Raw genomic sequence first — 22897 nt, forward strand, 5'->3', positions numbered from 1 at the left:
GCATCAGATCATAAATTTTTCATAAACATCATCAGACGTTTGAATCACCCTCCTCGTATATCTGCAAGAAGAGCAAGAAAAACTTTGTCTCATATGTTGAACGGCTTGTTTAGTATTTAAGAACACAATGAGAATGGAGTATATTTCTCCTGGAATGAATTGGTATTCTCATTCGAGGTTTCGATTTTCGTTCGATCAGATAGAGGGGATATGCGTAAAAATTGCAAACGTTTTCGAAAACCATCACTAAAATTTTAATCCCAGAAAATTGCGCTTTAGAAAAACATTAAAAAATTAGGAAGGTGTATTACACATAGCAAAACTCACTAAATTAAGCTAAAATGCAGTATTGGAATTTTTATGCAAGCTTAAGGAATGCATTCAAAATCTTTAACTTACTAAAAGTGCACAATCTTTTTCTCCTAAGAAGAAAGTAGTGAAAAGCCTGACATTTATGCTCTCCAGCACTTTTACTGAGGCTAAAACTTGATGAAACCAATCAGTCCCCCCCCCCCCCCCCCCGCTGTAGTGAATCAAATGCGCTTATACAATGACCAACGTTAATTAAACAAGGGCGTGCAAGTTATGTTGGATATAGCGAGATACGCAAATCAAATAGAGATCGTTTATGTCCGAAAAAAATTACTATTGTTGAACAAAAATTAACCATGACCTCCATTAGAAAAGTGATAAAGTTTATTGGGGATCTTTTGTTAAATGTCTACAATTATTTAATCTCTGTAAAACCAAATGTAGTGGAGCCACATCACGCGTTTTCATAAAGTGCGTTATTTTTTGCGCAAAAATCTTTCCCATCCCATACGAGCGATACTTTATTAATACGCATTGAACTTTTTGGGGGCGTACTTTTGCGTACCAAACGAATTTGTAGTACTCTACAATTGGTGTATGGAATTTGAGAAAACTAATCATTTAAGTAATAACAATAGTTCTTCTTAAAAAGCAAAACTTTTTCTAACGGACATTAAAATCTAACTTTCTGGAGAAAAAAGTCAATCCCGCGGGGTCCCGGGATCCCGCGGGATTGGCTTTTTATAATACCGGAATCCCGCGGAACTGAAATCGGCGTGGGATTGGAAACCCTAGTATAAATGCATTGTAATAATTGATAACCATCAATAGTGTTTCCCCTTTGTAGCATATAAAAAAAAACTCTTGCTTAGAAATAATATTAATCGCTTGCAGCATTTGGAAGTCAAATTTCAATTTTGTTTTCTCCCGAGACATGTATTTCGAGATTTTTTCATGTTTTCAGTAGTTTCACAATCGATATCAGAAGCCTGTTTCTATAATGAAACTAATTACTCATCTTCTGAGCAAACACAAGCAAACGTATACTTATTATTTCCAGTATAATGATGTTCCATTTCAACTTATTTTTATCTTATCGCAATCCACCTTTCACGACGATCTCTTTCGGTAATACTTCCTCAGAACATTCTGAAATCCATGCAGAAATCATTATTTTATGTGATTTGCTCCCGGAAAGAATGTTTTCATAATCCTAAAAGCTCTTTTTTGGTAAGTTAATGGTTTTCGTTATTTTATTCTGCCGAAATTTTCTTTTCAACCTACGTAATATTCAACAACTGTTTTGAAATCATTTTTCGTCTTTAATTTTTCTGAAGAACAAAAAGAATCTCTAGTAGTCAACTCATTAGCTTTACTTTTTTTTTTATTTACTATTATTTTCATTTTTATTATTTAAACTTTTGGAGAATATTATGCAAATTGAAAGGTACCTACTAACCTTCTTTCAAGTTCACTAATGATTGTTTTCGTCTTCCAATCGAAGTCCAGGTTAGTACAATCATACTCGAAATGTACACAATGGTTTTCTTGCTTTAACTAGTTTCAGTTTTTTTAATCAATCTCTCAGTATCTTTTTTTTCTTGCGATTGTTTGTTTAGTAAGAGAAATACATATATATACTAGAGGACCCGACAGACGTTGTTCTGTTCAAACTTTGTAAATTGAAAAGTTGCTAAATTTCAATAAACTATCAAGTGTTTGGACAGCTTTGTTGAAAGAAATAAGTAAAAAGAAAATGTTTTAAGCTGCTTGGTGTCAGAATGCGTATATTTATTACAACTTGATTTATTTAATGCCCACTCAGCAGTCGTTTTATTAACTATTTTTTCGCGCGTATTTGAAAGATCTACATAGATTGTATGGTTTGTTCCTTCAGCCATACTCAAAGAATAAAAATCGTCCTCAGTTATTAAGTGTAAAAAACTTAACTACCCATCTAGAACAAATGGGAAATCCCACTGCAACATCCCCCACATGAAAAATAATAAAACAATCGAAGGGATAACGTTTGAAAAATGATAAAGGTAAAAACAGTTCCCTGAATAAGCGAAAATCACTCTCCCCCCCCTCCCGATGTAAAATAAACACATTCTTGAACTAAAATGACTCTAAACACTCTTTAAAAACCAAAAACAATTCTTTGCAATTTGAAATATTTCGCCAAATAAACAAAGAATACAATAAATTACATTAACAGTAGCTTTAAAATGTAAACAATTGATCACGCAAATCTATTGTTTATGGCCAAAGTCACCAAACCATCACGTTAATGTAATCCTGCCGATCAGTGAGTGACTCGGATCGATTAGCGGTCCGATCTTTTGAACGAAAACTATTAAAACTTCATATATTGCCGAATTTGTTTTTTTTTTTCCACCAAAGATAAAAATCTTCCACTGCGCTGATCTTTTGTGTACATAACTACCCTGCTGTAATTTATCTGGAAGAAAATAAAATTTGTTTCGTCTTTAAATTCCACCATCTTTTCCCTTAATAATGTACTGATTAGTTTGGTAATCCTTAACGTATTCTTGCCATTGGTGCCAAAATTCAGATGGGAGCCGAGAAACAAATGTTGCTAGGAAAACCCAAAGTACCGATCCGGTCACATGGTTCAACTACGACGACAGAAGACAAGTTTTGCGTGGAAACCTTTCTCTAGTGAAAGAAACCCAATTTCTTCCAGTACTTTAATTTAAAATACATCACGGGACCTAAAATCGTTGTTTTCAAGAAATGAAGGCTTCACTCTCTCTCTCTCTCTATACGTTTGATCTATGCTCAATTGACATATCACAGTAGGAAATTTCATTATAAAAAGCAGGCTTTCTTATTGTCCTTTGGCAACGAGTTAAATATTTATTTCAGTTCTCGCTCATCAATAGGTTAAAATAAGTATTAATGATTTGGGAGATACAACCATCCAATGTTTTAATTAATTAATTAATTAACAAGAACGTTTCCGATTAGATCTTCTAAACCATTCTCGGATCAACTTAATTACACACAAAAAATTTGATCAAAATCGATCCAACCGTTTAAAAGCCTTATAACTACAAACACACGCACAGAAGAAATATATATATTAAGATTTTTCTTTGCTCTTTTACCCTTTTGTATATTGACGTTAGATTGAGGTTCTTAAGTGGATATCTAAACTAGTTTCTACTTTTTGCTTCGAACATCAATAGTTGAGGTAAACCTTCCCTGGCAGCACTGTGAGGGCTTCGCAAATCCTACTAACAGCATTACAACTCGTGTGCCAATTTAGGTTTGCCGCAAAAATTGTTTTGCGGCAGTTCTCAAAAATTGTTTTTTGCCAATATTACATTTTAGATCTCTTGGGCGGCATATTTGCTGTATATTTTCACCATTTCATCAACAGTTTGGAATAGCATTTTGTAGTCTCATTATTTTGTCGAAGAAATCAAATCGAATGCAGAATTTTCAGATATTAGATGAGTGAAGGAGCTAAATTTCTTATTATTCTTTGACAACGGGTAAATTATTTACTTCAACTTTCGCTTAACAATGGGCAAAAATAGATATAAATCATTAGTCAGACAGTAATGTATTTAATTAATTCTTGCAAAATGCTTAGAATTTCGGGGATAAAAAAACTATGTGCGTTGTTCTAACATAAAAGGAATGTCGTGCAAAATTTCAAGTAAATCCGTCCACTACTTTTCAAGTTTTATTTCAGTTAAAGCATAGTATTAGCACCAAAACACACTTAAAAGACTTTTTTAGCTGAATTGGATAATTAAAAACGGAGTGCCAGGTAATTTATTGATCGGATACTTGGCCTTTAAAAAGGAAAATCAAAAATCATAACCCTCGGTTCGTTCAATAATATCTAACATTAACGTTTAAGTAAACATATCACTATAAACTATGTAAGAAATCTAAGTTTTCTTAGCAATTTTGGGCAAAAGCAATTTCTATGATTTCGAGATAAATTTTTAAAGTCTTGATCTTATTTTGAGCAGAACAAATTTATGCAAAAATCCCTAGAAAATTCAATATTTCCCGCTTTAAGCAAACAAACACTTCCATATTTATTTTCATGGCACTAATAAATTTCTACGATATGAAATCGTTCCTAACTGACTGGATAACAAAATTTGCATTGCACTTGAACGATATATTTACAGTTCACATGCTAGCACACATGTAAGGAGTTGAAATTTTCCAATACCGCAAAAACAGCCGTGCGACGTTGAATGAAGCTACTAGTGTCACAGCTGTGTCTTATTTTGCTGTAATACTGGATAAATGACTAATTTTCTTGTGTGCAATGGTGTGCAAAGTATGTTCTTTATCTACAGTTAAATGTTACAGGAAGTAAAAAACTGTCCCTTCTTTTATATTAAGAAACATATGTTTTATAAAGTTGATAATACGGGATTTCTTTTTTCATAAAGCTGCGTTTAGTTATGACGCGAATAAATCGTTTCAGTAATTTTTCACTTTTATTACGAGCTTGATTCATATAGGAGGGTGTTTTCTCGTTGTTAGATCATTTTATTTCTGAGCATTTTTTTAGAGCATCAAAGAATAAACTGTGCTTTGAAACATCGACCTTAGCAAATTTACTATCCTTTTTAAACCCATATTACTAGAAGCTATGGTTTCAATAGTTGTAGTAATAATAACAATAAAAAATAGAATAATAGTAACTATTGTAATTTGTATCATTATTTTTATTGTTGTTGTTATTTTTACTTTAATTATTATTATTTTATTAATATTACTAGCTGCGCTGCTCGGCTTTTTCGGTCTACTTTGAAAACAAAAATTTTGTCAAGTGACGTATATTCAACAATCAGGCATAAATAAAATAAAAAAAATTAAATTAAATTAACTTGAATTCTTAAATTTTGAATTCAAATTATATTTTTCGCAATCACGAGTTGCGACAGGACCCTGCCCATTGGGGGTTATTGTTTCTAGAAACGACTCCTGTCCCCCCAAGCCTGCCCCTCCTCCAGGGCGGTTACGTGTGTATAGTTGTGTGCGTGTGTGAAGGCGCGTGTGCGTGCATGTGTAGGCTTGTGTGTGCGTAGAACTGTGTGTATGCACGTGGGCATGTGTGTATGCACGTAGGCGTGTGTGTATTTGTGTAAAGGCTTGTGTATGAGCGTGTGTGTGTGTCTTAGCGTGTGTGTGTGTGTGTATGAGCGTGTGTGTGGGAATGAGCGTGTGTGTGTGTGTATGACATGGACGTCATCGACCAGGAGAAACGGATTCCAGGAGGCAGTGCTCGGAGCCGCGCCTGCACAGGACGGTGGGCAGTGATGCTGCAGAGGCCACCTGGTCCAAGCTGAAAAAGGCACGGACACCAAAAACGGTGAAATGAGAACAATAAGCAATCGTGATTGCTCAAAAACCATCATGCAAAATTTCCCCTCCAAACAATCACGACAGATACTGTCCAACCACGGATTCATGGAATTTTCAAATGTCCAGATATGACGAATCTACGTGAATAAAGGGGAAAAGTAAAAATTTGATGCGCGTATGATGATTCGTCAATTTCCAGCTGTAAAACGGATGTTTATCTTTCCATACAATCCGTGGTCCGACTATTAAAATACTCTTAAGAAATTAAAACGAAATGAGATAGATGGATTTAAAAAGCGTAACCATGGAAACACAAAATAAAATAAGTTTAAGAATTGAAAATGAGAAAGATGGAAATAAACAATGTATTCAAAAAGCGTTACCGTGGAAACGCAAAATAAAATGTTTAAAAACTTGAATAGAGAACAGATTTTTGAACTTCATTTAATTCGCTTGTAACTTTTTTTCTAATGGAGATAGAGGGTTGAACTATGGACCATAGGTCGAGTTAGATCTGGAGTAAAAAAAGCAGCTCTTTCGAATGGTGTCAAAAAGAAAACTGTGGGACAATTCCTTCGCTTTTTATTGATAGATTTAATGAAGAAAGTAGTGCCTAAATTTCATCTAAGCCTAAACAAATTCGAGCTAAAAATGCAAATAACTCCCGCCGTAAGTAAGTTAGAGCATTGAAACAAATTGCGTAGAACGTGGAAAATTATACTCTTTCCAACGATATGTAATATTAATATATGCAAGTATTTTTTCACTTCCATATTCGGGAACTTACGTGAAAATTGGGCCTAAATTGGAATAAAAAAAGAATTATTCATCGAATTCTTTTCGAACTGGCCTGAAAACCTTCTCAGAGCTTAAAAGAACAAATTGTGAAAATTTCAGAAAATCGGCCGGGTAGTTCTCGAGTTTTGCGAGTTCAAACATACAGACGCTTTTTGCAGACTTCATTGTATACTATGTAGAGATTATTATTATTGCTGTTGTTACTATTATTGTCATTTTTATTATTATTGTTACTGTACTTATTATTATTGTTATTATTATTTCTAAAATTATTTTTTTATTATTTTTATTATTATTATTATTATTATTACTTTTTTATTTATGTTTTATTATAATTATTATTATTGTTATTATTATTGCTGTTCTTACTATTATTATTATTATTATTATTATTATTATTATTATTATATTAGTAGTAATATTATTATTAATATTATCAAGAATGTTATTATATTTATTTTATTTTATTTATTTTGTAGCTCTGAAATTTTGAATCATTTATTACCGGGAACAGATTCAGCTGAAATTTCAACTTACTTTTCTTTTATTCTAAACGATATCTATAAATTAGAAAGTTACACCTACGGTTATAAATTCTCTTTCTGTAAGAATATTCTATGAATTAAAAAACAAACTTTTGACTAATTAAAATGCAACTAAGCAAAGCATCGAATCGTAATTGACGGCTCAAAGAGATCCCTCATCTGTTCACGTTTTCCTTGTTCTATCAGTAGATCATTTACGCTTCTTTGCTTTGTGTTGTTTAAAAGGCCCGTGACTAAGCTTCAGATAATAAGCCCTTGTCAGGTCCAGATTGTGCTAGTGATTGAAACTCTTGGTTACTGCTTCCGTAAATGGAGTTTTATTTTCATTACGGAGCTCTCGCCTCCGTGGGTTGGATAGAGTAAAATATATTCTCCTCATGTGTATAACACATTATTAGCGAAAAGTAGTTTTTGTGCATTATTTGAAAAGAAAAAGTGTTTGATTTTTTTTTTTTTCAACAGGAAAACTAAGTTAGGATTTTTAAAATTACATAACAAGTATCAAATTTCTTGCTCATTATGTAGATTATGTAGGGGAGAGTGTTGTACCTTGGGACGCTTGTACCTAGTGACACGGCTAATTTCTAAGAATCTATTTTTAACAGCCATGTTTTAGTAATCTCTAATAGTAACCTGCACCACTAAATGGTGCCATTGTAAAAATCAGCATCAAATGAGTAAAATTGACCATTTTGTGAGAGAAAGAAAATTTCATGACTCAAAAGTACATATTTTCTCCATTTTTATTTCAGTTTCTGTCTTTGTAATTGTAAATTTAATCAACTGAATTTTATTTTGTTATAAAAGAGAAGTACTTTAAATAATTTGCTAATGAGAAAATAATGATAGTGCATCTAGATTGACCATCATTTTGGTTTTTCTTAAACCACGTGGTGATTGTACCTTGGGACAGCCAAACATTTTGTACCTTAATACACTTTCCAAGGTACAACATATGCATGGTTATTATTAATTAAGATATGTTTAGGAACATGGAACAATGTTCTAATCTTATGCAGTCTTTTAAACACATTTAATGTTAGATAATAATTCATTATTCATTATTAAATATTCATGATTTAATTCACTACCATGAAAAAAAATTTCTGGTGCAAAATTTGTTTAAGTACAGTGCTGGTAAAAAAAAATTGCATCACCCTCGCAGTTTCACAACAATGAGATGTGTGGGTAGTTTTGGTCCACCGATTAACGATGAATGTATGTGAAATTCTGCAAAACTTATAAAATAAACATTTAACAGCAAGAATCCGATAATTGTTTACTTTATTTATGGAAATGGCCAAAACTGTAACAAGTACAATGTGAAATGCATCCACGTTGTCAAGTGGACGACGAAAAAGTAAGTAGAGGTTTTAATTGTAACACTCTTTCTGTTCAAAAATAAACAAAAGTAACATGGAAATGTTTGAAAATCATATAATATAACCTAATATTTTGTTGGTCCGCCTCTAGCTTTAATGACAGCTTGACTTCTACTAGGCATAGAACGGATGAGTGATTGATTGAATGTTTTCTTTACTGAGTTCATGGAGCCAGACACGAATTATTGATTTCCGGAGTTTTGCAAGTGATGCTGGATTATGTTTCATCACTTCTACACCCATTCTATTCCAACAATTTTCGATCGGATTTAGATCGGGGCTGTTTCCGGGCCAAGGCAAATTGCTGACCCCATGCTCATTTTAACATTTCTGAACCTGCATGTGAGTTTAGAGAAAAAAATTACTTAACCCCATGTCAATATAAGTCTAATGGCAGGATAAAGGTTTTTAAATTGTTACATACCAGTTTTGCCCTATGGCACGGAGCAGAATCATCCTGGAAAATGACGTTTGGAACTGAAGTAAAGTGATCTCGGATAGTAGGAAGCAATTTCTCCTCCAAAATGCCAACATATACCTGAGCGTTTACTGTTCCTTGCACAAAGTGAAGCCCACCAACTCCTTGATCAGAAATACATCCCCAAATCTTCTGGGATACGGGATGCTTGACTGTGTGATGAATGCAGTCGGGATGATATGCCTCTACGTTGCTGCGTCAAACTGTGTGCTGTCCGTCGGACCATGCAGATTGAATTTGAACTCGTCCGAAAACACAACTGATTTCCATTGATCGGCAGTTCACCCTTGGTGAGCTTTTGCCCAGTCTAGACGCTGTTTCCTCATTTTTTTTTTTTGGTCAACAATGGCTTCTTTCGTGGTCGACGTGCTACCAAACCCGCACCACACAGTCGTTTTCGTACAGTAGACGTGGATGCGTGAACACCCAATTCGTTTTCCCATGCTGTTCTAAGGTCTGTGGAAGATGATTGTCTGTTCCGAAGACTGAGTCGTATCAAATACCTGTCCTGCGCTGCATTGGATATTCGTGGACGACCATTGCCACTCTTTCTTAATGTGCTTTCGGTGCTCTTTAGCTTATTCAGTAGTCTAACGACAGTCGATTGCAAACAGTTTATTATTTTTGCTATGGAACTTGACGACAATCCTTCGTTAACCAATGCAACGGCAACACTCTTCCTTTGTGATGTCAGTTGAACGTATTTTGACATACTGCAACTCATAAGTCCAGGTCGTCAATGAATGAGTCGAACGTTCAACTGGTTTTTTTATACAGTTAGAAGGTGATGCAATCTTACGCAATACCTTGCATCATGTACCGATGCCAATTCGTGTTATATGATGCGAGAACCGTTAAATATTTCATAATTACTAATAAATGCTAAAAATATTTGGATTTCGCGGGTGATGCAATTTTTTTTACCACCACTGTATATGGCTGTTTCCTGACTCATGAAGACTATCCCATAGTACAACAGGATGTGCCCCAAGGTACAATAGGATGTTGTACCTTGGGACTACTTGGAACTTTTACTTTAAATGGCTGGCAACATTTTATTTTCAAACTGTCCGACTTTTAAAAAAATATATTGCATAGAAGTATTTTGGGGTATTTTAATGTGACTTTTAGATTTCAAATTTGATTCAAATAATTGACATTAAAAATTAAAATCTGAAAAGTGTCCCAAGGTGCAACACTCTCTCCTGTTATTATTCACGCATACTTTTAGTCCCTAATTCAAATTAAAACATCATTAATAATGTAACCTTGAAACCTTTATCTGAAGACTGATGCAATATGAAATTTTGGCTTTCTGTTTGCTTCTTATGAGATTACTCTAACTTGTTCTGTGTAAAATGAATGTGCATGTACATTGAGTAACCCCTCGTTTTATCGCGCCTCTTTATATCGCTCATTTGGATACATCGCGCAACTTTTACTTTGTCTCACGAAAAATTATACTTAAAAATTTTTTTGACGTCACAGAAAAGAAATGGGACATTTTTCAAAAAAACTATTTTGTTTTTTTAGTTAACGAACAAAACTAGTATATTTTCCCTGCATGAAAATTCGCTTTCGATTCGTTTTCCAACATAAAACAATGGAAATATTTTAATTTAATTTTTGCATTTTAAAAAGAAAAATTTTTTTTTTTTTTCATTTAGATAATCGTCATAATAGGATAATAAACTAATCTTTTTGTTAGTTCCCACGTCATTAATTTGTACATTAGCTGAGTCCTTACTCTTACACCTTTTTTTCTTCCCCCCTCTCCCGACAAGAGCGATATAACGCGGTGTTACTTTACTTACTCATTCCTATATCTATCTGTTAATGCTCTCACTTCCATTTCTTGATTTAACTACCAATGTTTTTGGAACTTAAGTTGAATTTCAGTTTTTCAGTAATCAATGCATAATGATGGATTATCATTTTTTTTATAAGTGTGACAGTTTATCTACCTTCAACCGTGGAAAAAAGCATTTTAAAAAAGGGGTTTTTTTATTTACTTATTTATTTTGCTTTATTTATTTATTTACTTTTTGTTTCCCCTGGGAAAACACGTTTACAGCATATTTGCTACAAAAAACAATGCAGTCCAAAATCAACAAAAATGAAATTACAAAAAATTTTCTTAATAATAAAGCAATATTTTTTTTAACAAAGAAGCCTATCCAATTAGAGCAACACTGCTAAAAGTATTAAATTTGCCATTCGTATTTACTCCACGCGTTTTCGTACATCAAGCGGAAATTAAGTGGATACCGAGCCCTTATAAGTATTCACCCCCGCACTTTCAATTGGATCCAACAATAGCAAAACACTGTGTTCTAATCAGTCTAATCAATGACACTGCTTTGTTATTTTGAGATTGATGCAAGAGAACAATATTAGCTTGTTAAAAATAGAGTTCGTGTTCTAATTTTATTCTACATCATGGCAGAATGAAAAAAGTATCTAGTATTTTTTGGGCAATCCCCGAATTACTAATTGTCCTCACTTGATCGTAGTTATTTTTCCAACTCTTTTGTTAATTTTTTTTTCGTTGGTAATATATTTCTTCTTGCTCTTTGGTTGAAGGAAATTCGGCAACAAATAAAACCAAAAAGTTCAATCACACTGTAAAAAAATTCTTAATGAATGCTAGATGGAAAATTTATCGTCAATTTGGCATATTCCAAGTTCGCCAAAAGTTGCTTGAAAATCTAAAACATCCACCAAAAAGTTAATTAGGCGACTAAGAAGTCCATTTTATTCAACTTGTCTTAAAAACGTTTGCTATTAATGATTTTTTTGCGTGCGTTTAACCTTCTTAGGCGTTACCACAAAAGAAATTACACCTGAAATAGTGTAGAAAATAATCTTAAACAATCAATGCTACTGACGATAAGTTGTTGATTTCGTTAGTTCCTGCGATGTCTTTAAAATATAAAATAATGTTTGTTGTGATATTTAAAACGAATAAAAAAACATGAAAAAGTGAGTTAAAATTGGTATAACATTGCAGCTTTTAGAAACATAGAGTGAACACCTGGTTACAATTCTTGACAACGAAAACTTTCAATTTATCAGAAAAAAATTTAAGGGTTTATTTATTTATTTTTTTATTCCTAATTTTATGAGCTTCATTAGCTTTGTTTTCCTAATAAGAAATAAGAATGTATGGTGCGAAATTATATTCAGTGTCAGTTTAACTCTTTTGGGCACTGCGCACAGAGCGGTTTTCTTTGCATACCCAATTACAATTCGAAAAACTTGACATTTAAAATGACAGTAAAGTACAATTTCACATCGAAGGAAAAATAACTACTGTTTTCTACACAGAAATATTTAACGCATCAATGTTCATAATCCAATTGTATAATCGTTACCTGTGTTCTTCATGTATCTTTTACCACACAGTTAATAAAATAATACAAACCACACTAAAGCTTTTTAATTATTTTTTTTTTTATTATTTATTCAAAACACGATTAATAAAAGCTATTTTAAACTGGCATAATTTATATCACCTTATTTATTTAAGCTCAAGGATTATTTGGTTAGTGCGAAATCTACGCAATTAACTACGGTTCACATGCTTTGAGAATTAATGACTGTAGATTTCAAAGCATAGAAAGAAATAGTAACAAATTTTGAAGCAAAAAAAGTCATCAATTTAATTTCGTGCATGAGAAAGTCTTCGTTTAATTAAGATCTTTTTCTGTCTCAGCTAAGTCAAGTTTTGGAATCAAGGAAAATTTTCATACCAAAAGTAAAAAGGCAAACTTTACTCAGTCTAGCGATTCGAATAAATTGAGAAAATTATGAAATTAGATTTATTTGTTGAATAAATATTTTTAGAAAATATTTTTAATTCATATGAATATTCACATTATGAACTAATTAATATGACCTTTTTCCTATTATTCTTCCTCGTTATGTATTTTGTGCAATAATTAATTTAATTAGCAAATTAGCATAATAATAATAATAAATAATATTAATGTTTACTATTGTTGCTGTTGTTATTCTAATAATTATTAATGTTTTTGTTGTTGTTATCATCATCATTATTATTACTATTATTAGCATCATCATTACTATTAATAATATTAGTTTTATTATTAGTAGCATTATTCTGCTTTATTTAATGTATATTTCGTAAATTTACTGAATTTATTTGTTCTTTTATGCACTCAGTCAGGGTTTTTTTTTTTTTACACCGACTTTTATTTAAAAATGCTACAATAAATTCAAAGCTCTGAGGAATTTATTTATTTATTTTATTTATTTTTATTTTTTTTTACTTATTTATTTATTTGATTTGATAAACAAGCTTTTTTGTAGAAAGAAGTAGATTTTTAAAAAATGTTGCATTACGCGTATTAGGACGACTATTTTTCCCCAAAATATTTATGAAATATGTTACGTAAAACCATCGAGTACTGTAAAACATTGAAATACATTTTGAAACAAACTTGATAAAGACTTCTGTCATAATTTTATTAAAAATTACTTCAAATCTTCAATTTGCAATAACTGAACAATAGAAAAAATTCAATCCATAAGGTCATATCCTATTCGTTAATAATGAAACTCCTTGTTTTCCTCGAAACTGATGGCTACAATTTTGCATGCATGTGTATGCTTTTAACGTTACAAATACCATACAGATAAATATGGGTGGAAGTTCGCAACATCCCTTTAATTAGTGGGGGAAAAAACACCGTTATGTTGCGAAGGCATCTCTAAGTTTCGAGATATTCTCTCCCTTTTATTTTTTTTAAATATTTATATATTTATTTATTTATTTTATATATTTATTTATTGTAAAAATGGGTACTAGCATAAGCGTTAGCTTTTTTACCTGGAAAATATTACTAAAAAGAAAAATGTAAGGAAAAAAAAGCATTATTTAAAAAAAAAGTAAAAATGTAGAAATTTAAAACTAATCTTATCTGATTAGAAAGTAATTAAATTTTAGTTTGATTGTTAATATTAGATTGAGGCATTTTTCGAAAGCTTTCAATATTTATAATGTATTTAAATAAAGTCAATTTCTTTACAAGAGTTGTATGGGTAGTATTTTTCAATATCATGGTTATTTACGATGGTTTTACATCCTTTTGTTAATTATGGCCACTTTACACCACACCTGGTCATAAATGCATATGAAAAAAGAAATTTCATAAGGCTATTAAAATCATTGTTTTATCTTCCTGAAATTCAACGTAATGTGTTTACGTATGTAATGTAAAATAACAACAAAAAAGTTTGAAGTTTTCAAGGAAGAAATCGAGATCAGCAGAGTTTTGAAATTAAAGGTTCTGAACTTTAATAATACGGAAAATTACGAATGCATCGACTGGTTCCCAGCCCAATAGCAAGTCTCAACATCTGAAATATCTGTTGTCAGAAGAAATTGAAAGAAACAAAGTATCAGAACCGATTTTGTGGAATCAAAAGTCTGTTTTACAGGTCCTGTACCAGCTGTGGATAGAATAGTTAAAAAGTCGCAAAAGCTGCAATGAGCATATCGTCGCCTCAGAGCAGCACTAAGACATCTAATCCCAGAAATAACACTAAGATATCCCACTGTTGCTCTGAGGCGACGATATGTGACCATGAAAATAAAGCTGAAATGAAAATAAAAGTGCTGAAATGCCGAAATTACGACCACCTCTTCTCTGGTCAGTTCTGGACTGTTTTACATTGATTCTCACGCAAAGTAAACTGAGAGCTGTATCAAGTATTCAAACAGCATATTTCATATTTTAAATGTTAATGGCAATAAATTTGAAATTTAAAACACACCAAGCACCCGAAAAAGGAATAATATTTGAGAAACTATGAAATTATTTCGGATGAAGCCACGAAAACAGTATTTCTACACTTTGACAAAATGTATTTAACACTTTAAAAAATCAGGAAATTGCCGAAATTTCTTCGCATTTGAGGCAAGAAAATAGGAAAACATTCTTTTTGCAAATTTTGCTTAGAACATTAGAAAACAGCATTTGGACGAAATTTCAACGCAATTATAACAAATCAAGACTTATCTTAAAAACTTCTAATTTCTTATGGGCACTTAGTTCCAACAATGGTACTTTTTCCGCACTACCCATCATCAAAAATCGAAAAAAGATTTTTTTTTCTGCCCGACCTACGTATTCATTATGAAATTTTTATTGAAGTTTTTAGTATAATTCATATTCATATAATTCTTGATTTTTATTTATGTATTTTATTTATTTATTTAAATATGTAATTTTTAATATTGTTTTTATTATTGTTATTATTATTTGGAAATTAAATACCACTTCAATTTTTTATTATTATTCTAATTAGCTTAAAGTAAATACATACATGATGTTAAAGTTTTAAAAAAAAGTGATATTTTGCCAGAAAATATGCAATTTTTTATCATTTTATCCATTAATAAGTCAAATTTCAATACTTTATTTAAATGGAAATGGTAAAAAATGTACTGAAAAGCAATTTCCTGACACCACTTGTCTGAGCTATATTCGTATCATAATCTAAATCTACAAGATCTGTCATTATATATCTTAATGTTGGGAAAAGCGTTAATGTCAGTAGAGATTATTGTACCGCACAGAAAAAGCAAGTTAAAAGCATTAAACGCGGCGAGATAAAATGTGGGTGGAACGCCCACTAATGGCAATTCACCGTATTTACCGCAAAACTCGTATTTAATCTGTTGTCGATGCTAAAAGCTTTAAAAGGTTAGTCAGAACCGCCTTGTTTTTTTTAAATTGTTACAGTTATTAATATTTCCAGTTGACAATTAAAAAACCGTTGTTATTCACAGGCTCTAAATGCGGAACTCGTTTATTTAAGCTGCTCCTAATGCAAAAAGATTTTAGAACCACTTAAATTTTTTAACTGTCGGAATTATAAATACTTCCAGTGGGCAATAAACGACGTGATAAATTTGATTATTACGTTATAAACTTCAAGTAGGGAAATGTGGGGCAAAGTGAAATGGGGAAATATTTACTCTGCTTTTAGCGCCCACTATCTGGTAATACTTAAACTATGTAGTAACACATGTAGTCTATTCCAGTCAGGAAAAAACTACCGCCGAGGATTAAAGCATATGATAATACAGGCAATTTTCAAAAAATTGGCACTCATATTGTAATATTTTGTTGAAAGTCAAAGATTATTTTTGTCATCATAAAACGATTAAGTTCGTGTTATGTATTAACATTTTAAATATTAATTGAGACCTTCTAATATTCGGGAAAGTATTTCCTTAGTTAATATTAAACTTATTTCAGATTTAAATATTTTGTACAATTTGTCAAGTACATGCGGGGCAAAGTGGATGTGGTAAAGGGAAATAATTTATTTTGTTTAATCGCTCAATCATTTACTAAATCACTTACGTATTCATTTATTAATTAATTCATTTACATTCCTTCATTTAGTAATTCGTTTAGTTATTCATTCACTAATTTTCTTATTCATTCACTCTTTTACTCACTCAATCATCTTTCGAGATATTTTAGTTTATTTATTTATTGAATTATTCATTTATTGTTTCGGTGTCTTTTCATTTTCTCATTCAATCTTTTATTTACTGATTCATTTGACCAAAAATATTTTTTATAACCGAAGAGAAAATATTTGATCCAAAAAATATCCTATTTTTCACTTTGCCTTATGAAAAAAAAAGGAAAGTTTTCCTTTTTTTTTTTTTCTCTCGCAAATTTGCTGACAAAAATAAAAAATACTGTTTCAACGCATGTTTTATTATAAAATATAATGTTCTATCTTTATGTACAGTAACTTTCAAAACAAATTTCCAATTTGTACACATTGAAAAATCTCATTCATCTGAACAATTTCACTTTGCCATAGATTTCCCTATAAATGAAACAGGTTGAGAACTTAGTGATGAAACAGATATATAAATTGAATTGCTTAGAAGCCGATGCGGTTAAATCAGAATGTTTGTTATTCACAGACTCCGCGTGCAGAACTCATGTTTAATCTATTCTTTCCGCTAAAAACTCTAAATAATTACTCAGAACCGCTTCAATTTTTTGAACAGTTGAAATAATAAGTATTTCCCGTGGGCAAAGAACGCAGTAGTAAATTCCATCATTGCAATAAAAATTGTAATCAATAGGTTTACTCATCTTCAGTAGACTTTTTTCTACTCAATTCAATATGAATATGAGTTTAGTTCTCCACCAGCAGTACGTAACACAATTTCCAGTAGTATTTACATTCTAGTCATAATTTTTTATTGTTAGATAATAGTTATAGTTATCATTAATGCATGAATTTCTTAATGTAATAACGCTTCTCTTCTTCATTGAAATTATTTTAATGATCAAGGGGGTTACATGCTATTTACGGAATTAAGTTATTATTTGTTTAACAAACCCTTTTTAGTCATCAGAAAGTATCATGTCTTCTGTACAGAATTAAAAAATTACATGTAAAACATGAATAATTACATCATTTCCCCTTTCGTAACACTAAAAACTGCTTTGTTTAATATCTTGTTCAAAACTTTTTCCCCCTAAAGTTTCACTCCGTCTTTGTATATTCTAAATATAATGTTTCAAGTTTCTTTGTAAGAAAGATGAAAGTTTCACTAATCGTTTAGTTTTCCCATTTGCTTTTTTTCAATTGTTGATTAAATAAATCAATAAAAGAATTTAAAAAATATATCAGAGAAATGTGTTTTAGAAAGTAAGCATTAGTTCCTGCTAACTTCTTTCAAATTCGTGGAATCGTAGGGTTAATAAATCACAAAAATATCTAAATTTTTTAACATGATATTAAATTGCTTGAAAATCATTTATAACACTAAGCTGTATGGTGTTTAACTGACAATAACGGATAGAACTTTTGTGGTGAGTTTACCTCGGTTAGATTAGCATTGTAGACATGGCATAATTTCCTGTGCCAAAACTTGGAAAATGGTTAATTTTCCATAACCAGTAATGAGTTTCCATGAAAATACCTTCTGAGTCCGTTGCGTTTCTTATGACATATCCATAAAAGACTACTTTAATAATATCTTCCATTTTTACATTTTGGAAAATGACTCATGTAAAATTTGTTTTTGAAGCAAAGGGGGTGTTCTTATTTCTTTATATTTTTAATTTTTGAGAAATCAAAATTGTTTCTTGATCTGACTTCGCTCGGTAAATGTCGGCTAATATATCACATTTGTTAGTGAGAGATACGAGTCCTGTGATCCTTTTTGGTTTTATTGAACTACTTCTGCAAAAATACTCAGGCAACCTTGATCAACATATCAAAATTCATCCCTATTTGTTGGCCCAAAAAAAAAACTGAAATTTTCCTTTTAAGAACTTCAATGGTCATGAAAATTAAACAACTCCCAAACTTTGGCATAGAAAATTATGTCGCATCTACAACGCTTTTATAACAGAGGTAAACTTTCATGAATAATATCTTTTCACAATTTAACCACCAATAATTATATAAGTCAATTAATTAGGGGAAAGTACTGTCTTAATAACGTATTTCAGCTTAATTTTCAGAATTGCAAAATTTTCATTATTTTACTTTATATAATTGGTAAGAGAAATCATTGTTAAAACCTGGTCGAAGATCAGATTTTCTTAATCTTTATTCCACGTCAGCATAAATATTATGAAACAAATTACAAACTAAAGTAATGTATGTAAAACCTTCTGATCGAAAAAAAAAATTAAAATCAACATATGGTAACTAGAATGTGGGAACCTGTGTTCTATTTTTCACTCCGAAATTATTCAACAGAGAGGAGCAAGGGGTACCTTAAAATTACTTCACCCAAGTTACTAATTCATTGATAACTGTTTTGAGGAAAAATGTTTAATAGTCAAGTTTTGTTTTTGTTTTAGCTCTTGAATTTACTCATACTTTTCACCATAATCAGTTTAAACACTTATCAGATAAAATAATATTTAAAAATGTTAGTTACTCGCGCGCTAAGGTAGTCTAGAACTCTTGGATATTGTATAAAGGACTAGCTGTACCCGACGCGCGTTGCTACACCAACAAAAAAAATACATCATTATACTGATTTTCATGACAATCGGTTGAACGGGGCAGAAGTTGCTACTCTGCAGTGCAACCTGGTGGCGAGTGGCTTCAATGAGCATATTATGCACCTTCTCCGTGGAAAAATACATATATATAGCAATTTTCATAATAATCGGTCCAGGTATCAAGTGAAGCCGTGACTATACTCAAATTTTGTACTCACGCAGTTTGCAAGATCAATCAATCGCTAAAAATATCAAATAGAAAAAGTTTTAAATCCCCCCCGTTGCATGAAAAGCCATAAAACAATAAAGAAAGAATTTATTTGTTCAAACTCAAGAAAAATGGCAACAGCTAACTTCTTATCAATGAGATCTTTCACGCGAATTAATTTCTGCAGCCGATAATTTTATTCGTATTTATCCAATGGATTGTGACTTAAATTGGAATAAAAAAGGAACTATCGATCGGGTTTTTTTTTCGAACTGGTCTATAAACATTCCCAGTACCAAAAATAACAAACGGTGAAAGTTTCAGCCAAATCTGCCGGGTAGTTTTTGAGTTCATGGATGACATACAGACAAACATTCATTTTTATATATATAGATTATTTGAGTTTGAAACAATTGGAAAACGTTGAAAAGTTTAACATTTAAGCTTTTGGTGTGGATACATTAAAATTTTTCAGAAATTAAATTGTAATGCTGAGGAATCTTTAAAGCAGTCTTTTCAAACGTCTTATATATATATATATATATATATATATATATATATATATATATACACACAACATGAGATGCATATTTTAAATATAAATTCAAAGGCATTGAAAAAAATGAAAGAATAAATACTAAAATGCACTGTAATACCAGCGCAAAGCTGCTAGAAACAAAAACAGTACAAACATATTCATGAATAAACAATCTAAATAAAATCGAAGATGCAAAACACAAGAACATAGAAATGAAAAAGGTGAACCAGGGACCAACACTTTCTCAAGGGGAGGATTGGTCCCTAAGTTCACAAGGCCCTTTCTGTTTAGCAAGAGGGAAGGTCCCAATAACTTGCTACCCTCCCCGAGAGCCCTTGGAGGAAAATTGAACAAGAAAACATACCTGGAAAATAATTAACAAAAGCGAATTCAGGCGAACCATCAAAAGGAAGAAACAATCAGAAGAAACAATCAGTAAGCCGTGTCTTAACTGCATGTATGCCTGGCACGTGCAGATCATATCTTTTTCAAAGTCTACTTTCTGATTGTTTCTTCCTTTTGATGGTTCGCCTGAATTCGCTTTTTCTAATTATTTTCCAGGTATGTTTTCTTGTTCAATTTTCCTCCAAGGCTCTCGGGGAGGGTAGCAAGTTATTGGGACCTTCCCTCTTGCTAAACAGAAAGGGCCTTGTGAACTTAGGGACCAATCCTCCCCTTGAGAAAGTGTTGGTCCCTGGTTCACCTTTTTCATTTCTATGTTCTTGTGTTTTGCATCTTCGATTTTATTTAGATTGTTTATTCATGAATATATATATATATATATATATATATCATGCGCGTCGTGGCCGGGGGGGTCCGAGGGGTATGGACCCCCTCAATAATTGAGAGTCGGACCCCCATAAAAATTTGAATTTGGAAAGATAAAATCCATTATTTTGGGAGAACTTATCACTGTTTTAGTTCCAAAAAAGGGCGATAATGCACAGTTACATAACACATAATATATTCTGCGAAATACATTTTAGAAATGTTAGCTATTACATAATTGAGTCAAAATGAACTTCGTTTGCACAAAAGGAAAGCAACTGTCTGCAATGAAAGCAGAGAAGCAAAGAATTGCTGCTGAAGCGTTGCTAATTGTTTATTATAATCAGGAGCCTAAACTACCTCGCAGCAGGAAAAAGAAAGCAAGGTATTTTTTTTTTCCAAATTTCATTTCTTCCCCTAACGTCAGTAGTGATAGCCAACAATTGCATATTTACAATTTCAATGTTGAAAAACTACCAGGAGAAGGCCCTCATAGTAATCCCGGAAAAACGCCCTTGTCCCCACTATCAAAGATCGTCTTAACTTACGTCTTCAGGCTTCAACTGTGAAAATATTCCGAAGATCCCTGAACCTTCCCTCTCAACCAAAGAGCGTCTAAAACCAGAGAGCGTCTCCCTCTCAACCAGAGAGCGTCTTAACTTACGTCTTCAGGCTTCAACTGTGAAAATATTCCGAAGATCCCTGAACCTTCCCTCTCAGCCAAAGAGCGTCTAAAAGTTTTTTCGTCTTGTTTAGACCTCTACTTTCGAAAAAAAGTTTGGGTTCAACTTTTTCGGAGCTTCAACTTCAAAAAAACTGTTTGTTCCCAAACATGGCCTACAATCGTCTTTTTAAAACTTCGATTTCGAATAAATTCCGGAGACGGCCCCCGAATCTCTCTTTTCTCAAACATCACCAAAAATCGTCTAAAACTGAGTTTATAAAACAATTTCGAAAATTTTCCGGGGGAAAAACCCCCAGACCCCTCCTTTCTGAGTTAAAAACTATGCTTCAGTAGGTTAACTATACTCAAAATACACAAAAAATGATTTAATCCTGTTGCCTTGTGTTAACACTTCATTAGAAAAAAAATCGCTGAGAGGAAAACAAACACAGTAACTTTTATCACACGTGCTGGCTAGGAAAAGTTTCTTTATTTTGTGTGAAATATGCTGATCAAGATGTTTCAGTTTTTAAGATTATGTATTAAATGACACTGCTAATCCATTTTTACTATGTATACAAAAATATATATAGTTTTTTTTTAAGCAACTTGTTAGCAGTGTTAAAGTTGGTCCCCCCCCCCCCAATAAATTTTATCTGACGACGCCAATGATATATATATATATATATATATATATATATATATATATATATATATATATAAAAGCTGTTTTCCAGATAACGAAAATGTTAAATATAAGTGTATCATCATGCAGAATTTCATGAAATATTATTTCATACGAGCCACAACGTTTAGTCACGAAACATAAACGAGAAAAAGGCTTGTACAACACAGAGATTTCCTGCCATACATCCTTTTATTATTTACTTTTAAGGTAAATAAGTCTTCGTTGCTAAATAAGCCTTTAAAAAACCTTATTTTCTTTTAAGGTAAACTTTCACCGATAAAAATCGTGAAAGTGCTTGTTATGGTTCAAAATGTGGAAAATATAATGACCAATTAAATCAACATCGTTTGAATGGTAAACTTTAAAAAATCATATTCTTTTTAGATAATATGGGAAATTTTCTTTAATATTGTTTGAAAATTCATAACTTATGTATAGTTATTTTTGTGTGAGCATTAATCTTTCTTGGAAATATAACAGAAAACGTAAATGGACACAGTTTGAGTGAACATAATGATATTTTAAAAGCAAAAACCTTTTACACTAAAGAAAGCAGCATCAAAAAAAATGAATAATTAAACATTTAAAAAAAAAATACCATCTTACAATGTGAGCTATATTAATTTATTGGGGGAAAAACTATTGTTCAATAAAGAACAGATACAAAAACTTGTCAACTTACTTCTCCTAAGTTTGTGTAATCAAGTTCCATTGCTAGTTGATCGACGATATCTTTTCCACCAATTATTCTCACAACCCAATCATTAGTAAAATGCCCATTGCCGTCATGGCAGTTGACAAGGAGACAAAAGCCAGAGAAAAATAAACTCCATAAAACGAACTCCATTCCCATCTCCAGACAATTTCTCCAGTTTGTCTCCGGAGCGGTTGGGAGGTTGTCCGGACCGAAACGCGGATAACTCCGAAAAGATATCAACAAGTTATCAGGGGTAGGTGCTGGCAGGCGGAGGCTGAGAATAGTGCCATCTGTGGAGTACTGCTACTCCCCCTGTACACCCCCTGCTTATCAGAATCCCCGCTTTTTCCATCTGATGCAAGATACGAAGGTTTGCTAAATTGTCCTTGCCACCATTTTTATCCACGTAGTCAAATTAAATTCAGTT

General features: G+C 32.0%; 1 protein-coding gene across 1 annotated transcript in view; it reads right to left on the minus strand.

The window, feature by feature from the left end:
* LOC129225309 (neuroendocrine convertase 1-like) overlaps positions 1 to 22683 on the minus strand; it is a 141653-nt gene extending 118970 nt beyond the window's left edge. The window contains exon 1 of the mRNA XM_054859900.1: positions 22456 to 22683. Within this exon, the coding sequence (XP_054715875.1) occupies positions 22456 to 22626 (171 nt within the window). The 5' untranslated portion in view covers positions 22627 to 22683. The remainder of the gene's footprint in view (positions 1 to 22455) is intronic.
* Between the last annotated feature and the right edge of the window lie 214 nt (positions 22684 to 22897).

Source organism: Uloborus diversus, chromosome 6 (genome assembly GCF_026930045.1).
Source record: "Uloborus diversus isolate 005 chromosome 6, Udiv.v.3.1, whole genome shotgun sequence".
Lineage (NCBI taxonomy): Eukaryota > Metazoa > Arthropoda > Arachnida > Araneae > Uloboridae > Uloborus > Uloborus diversus.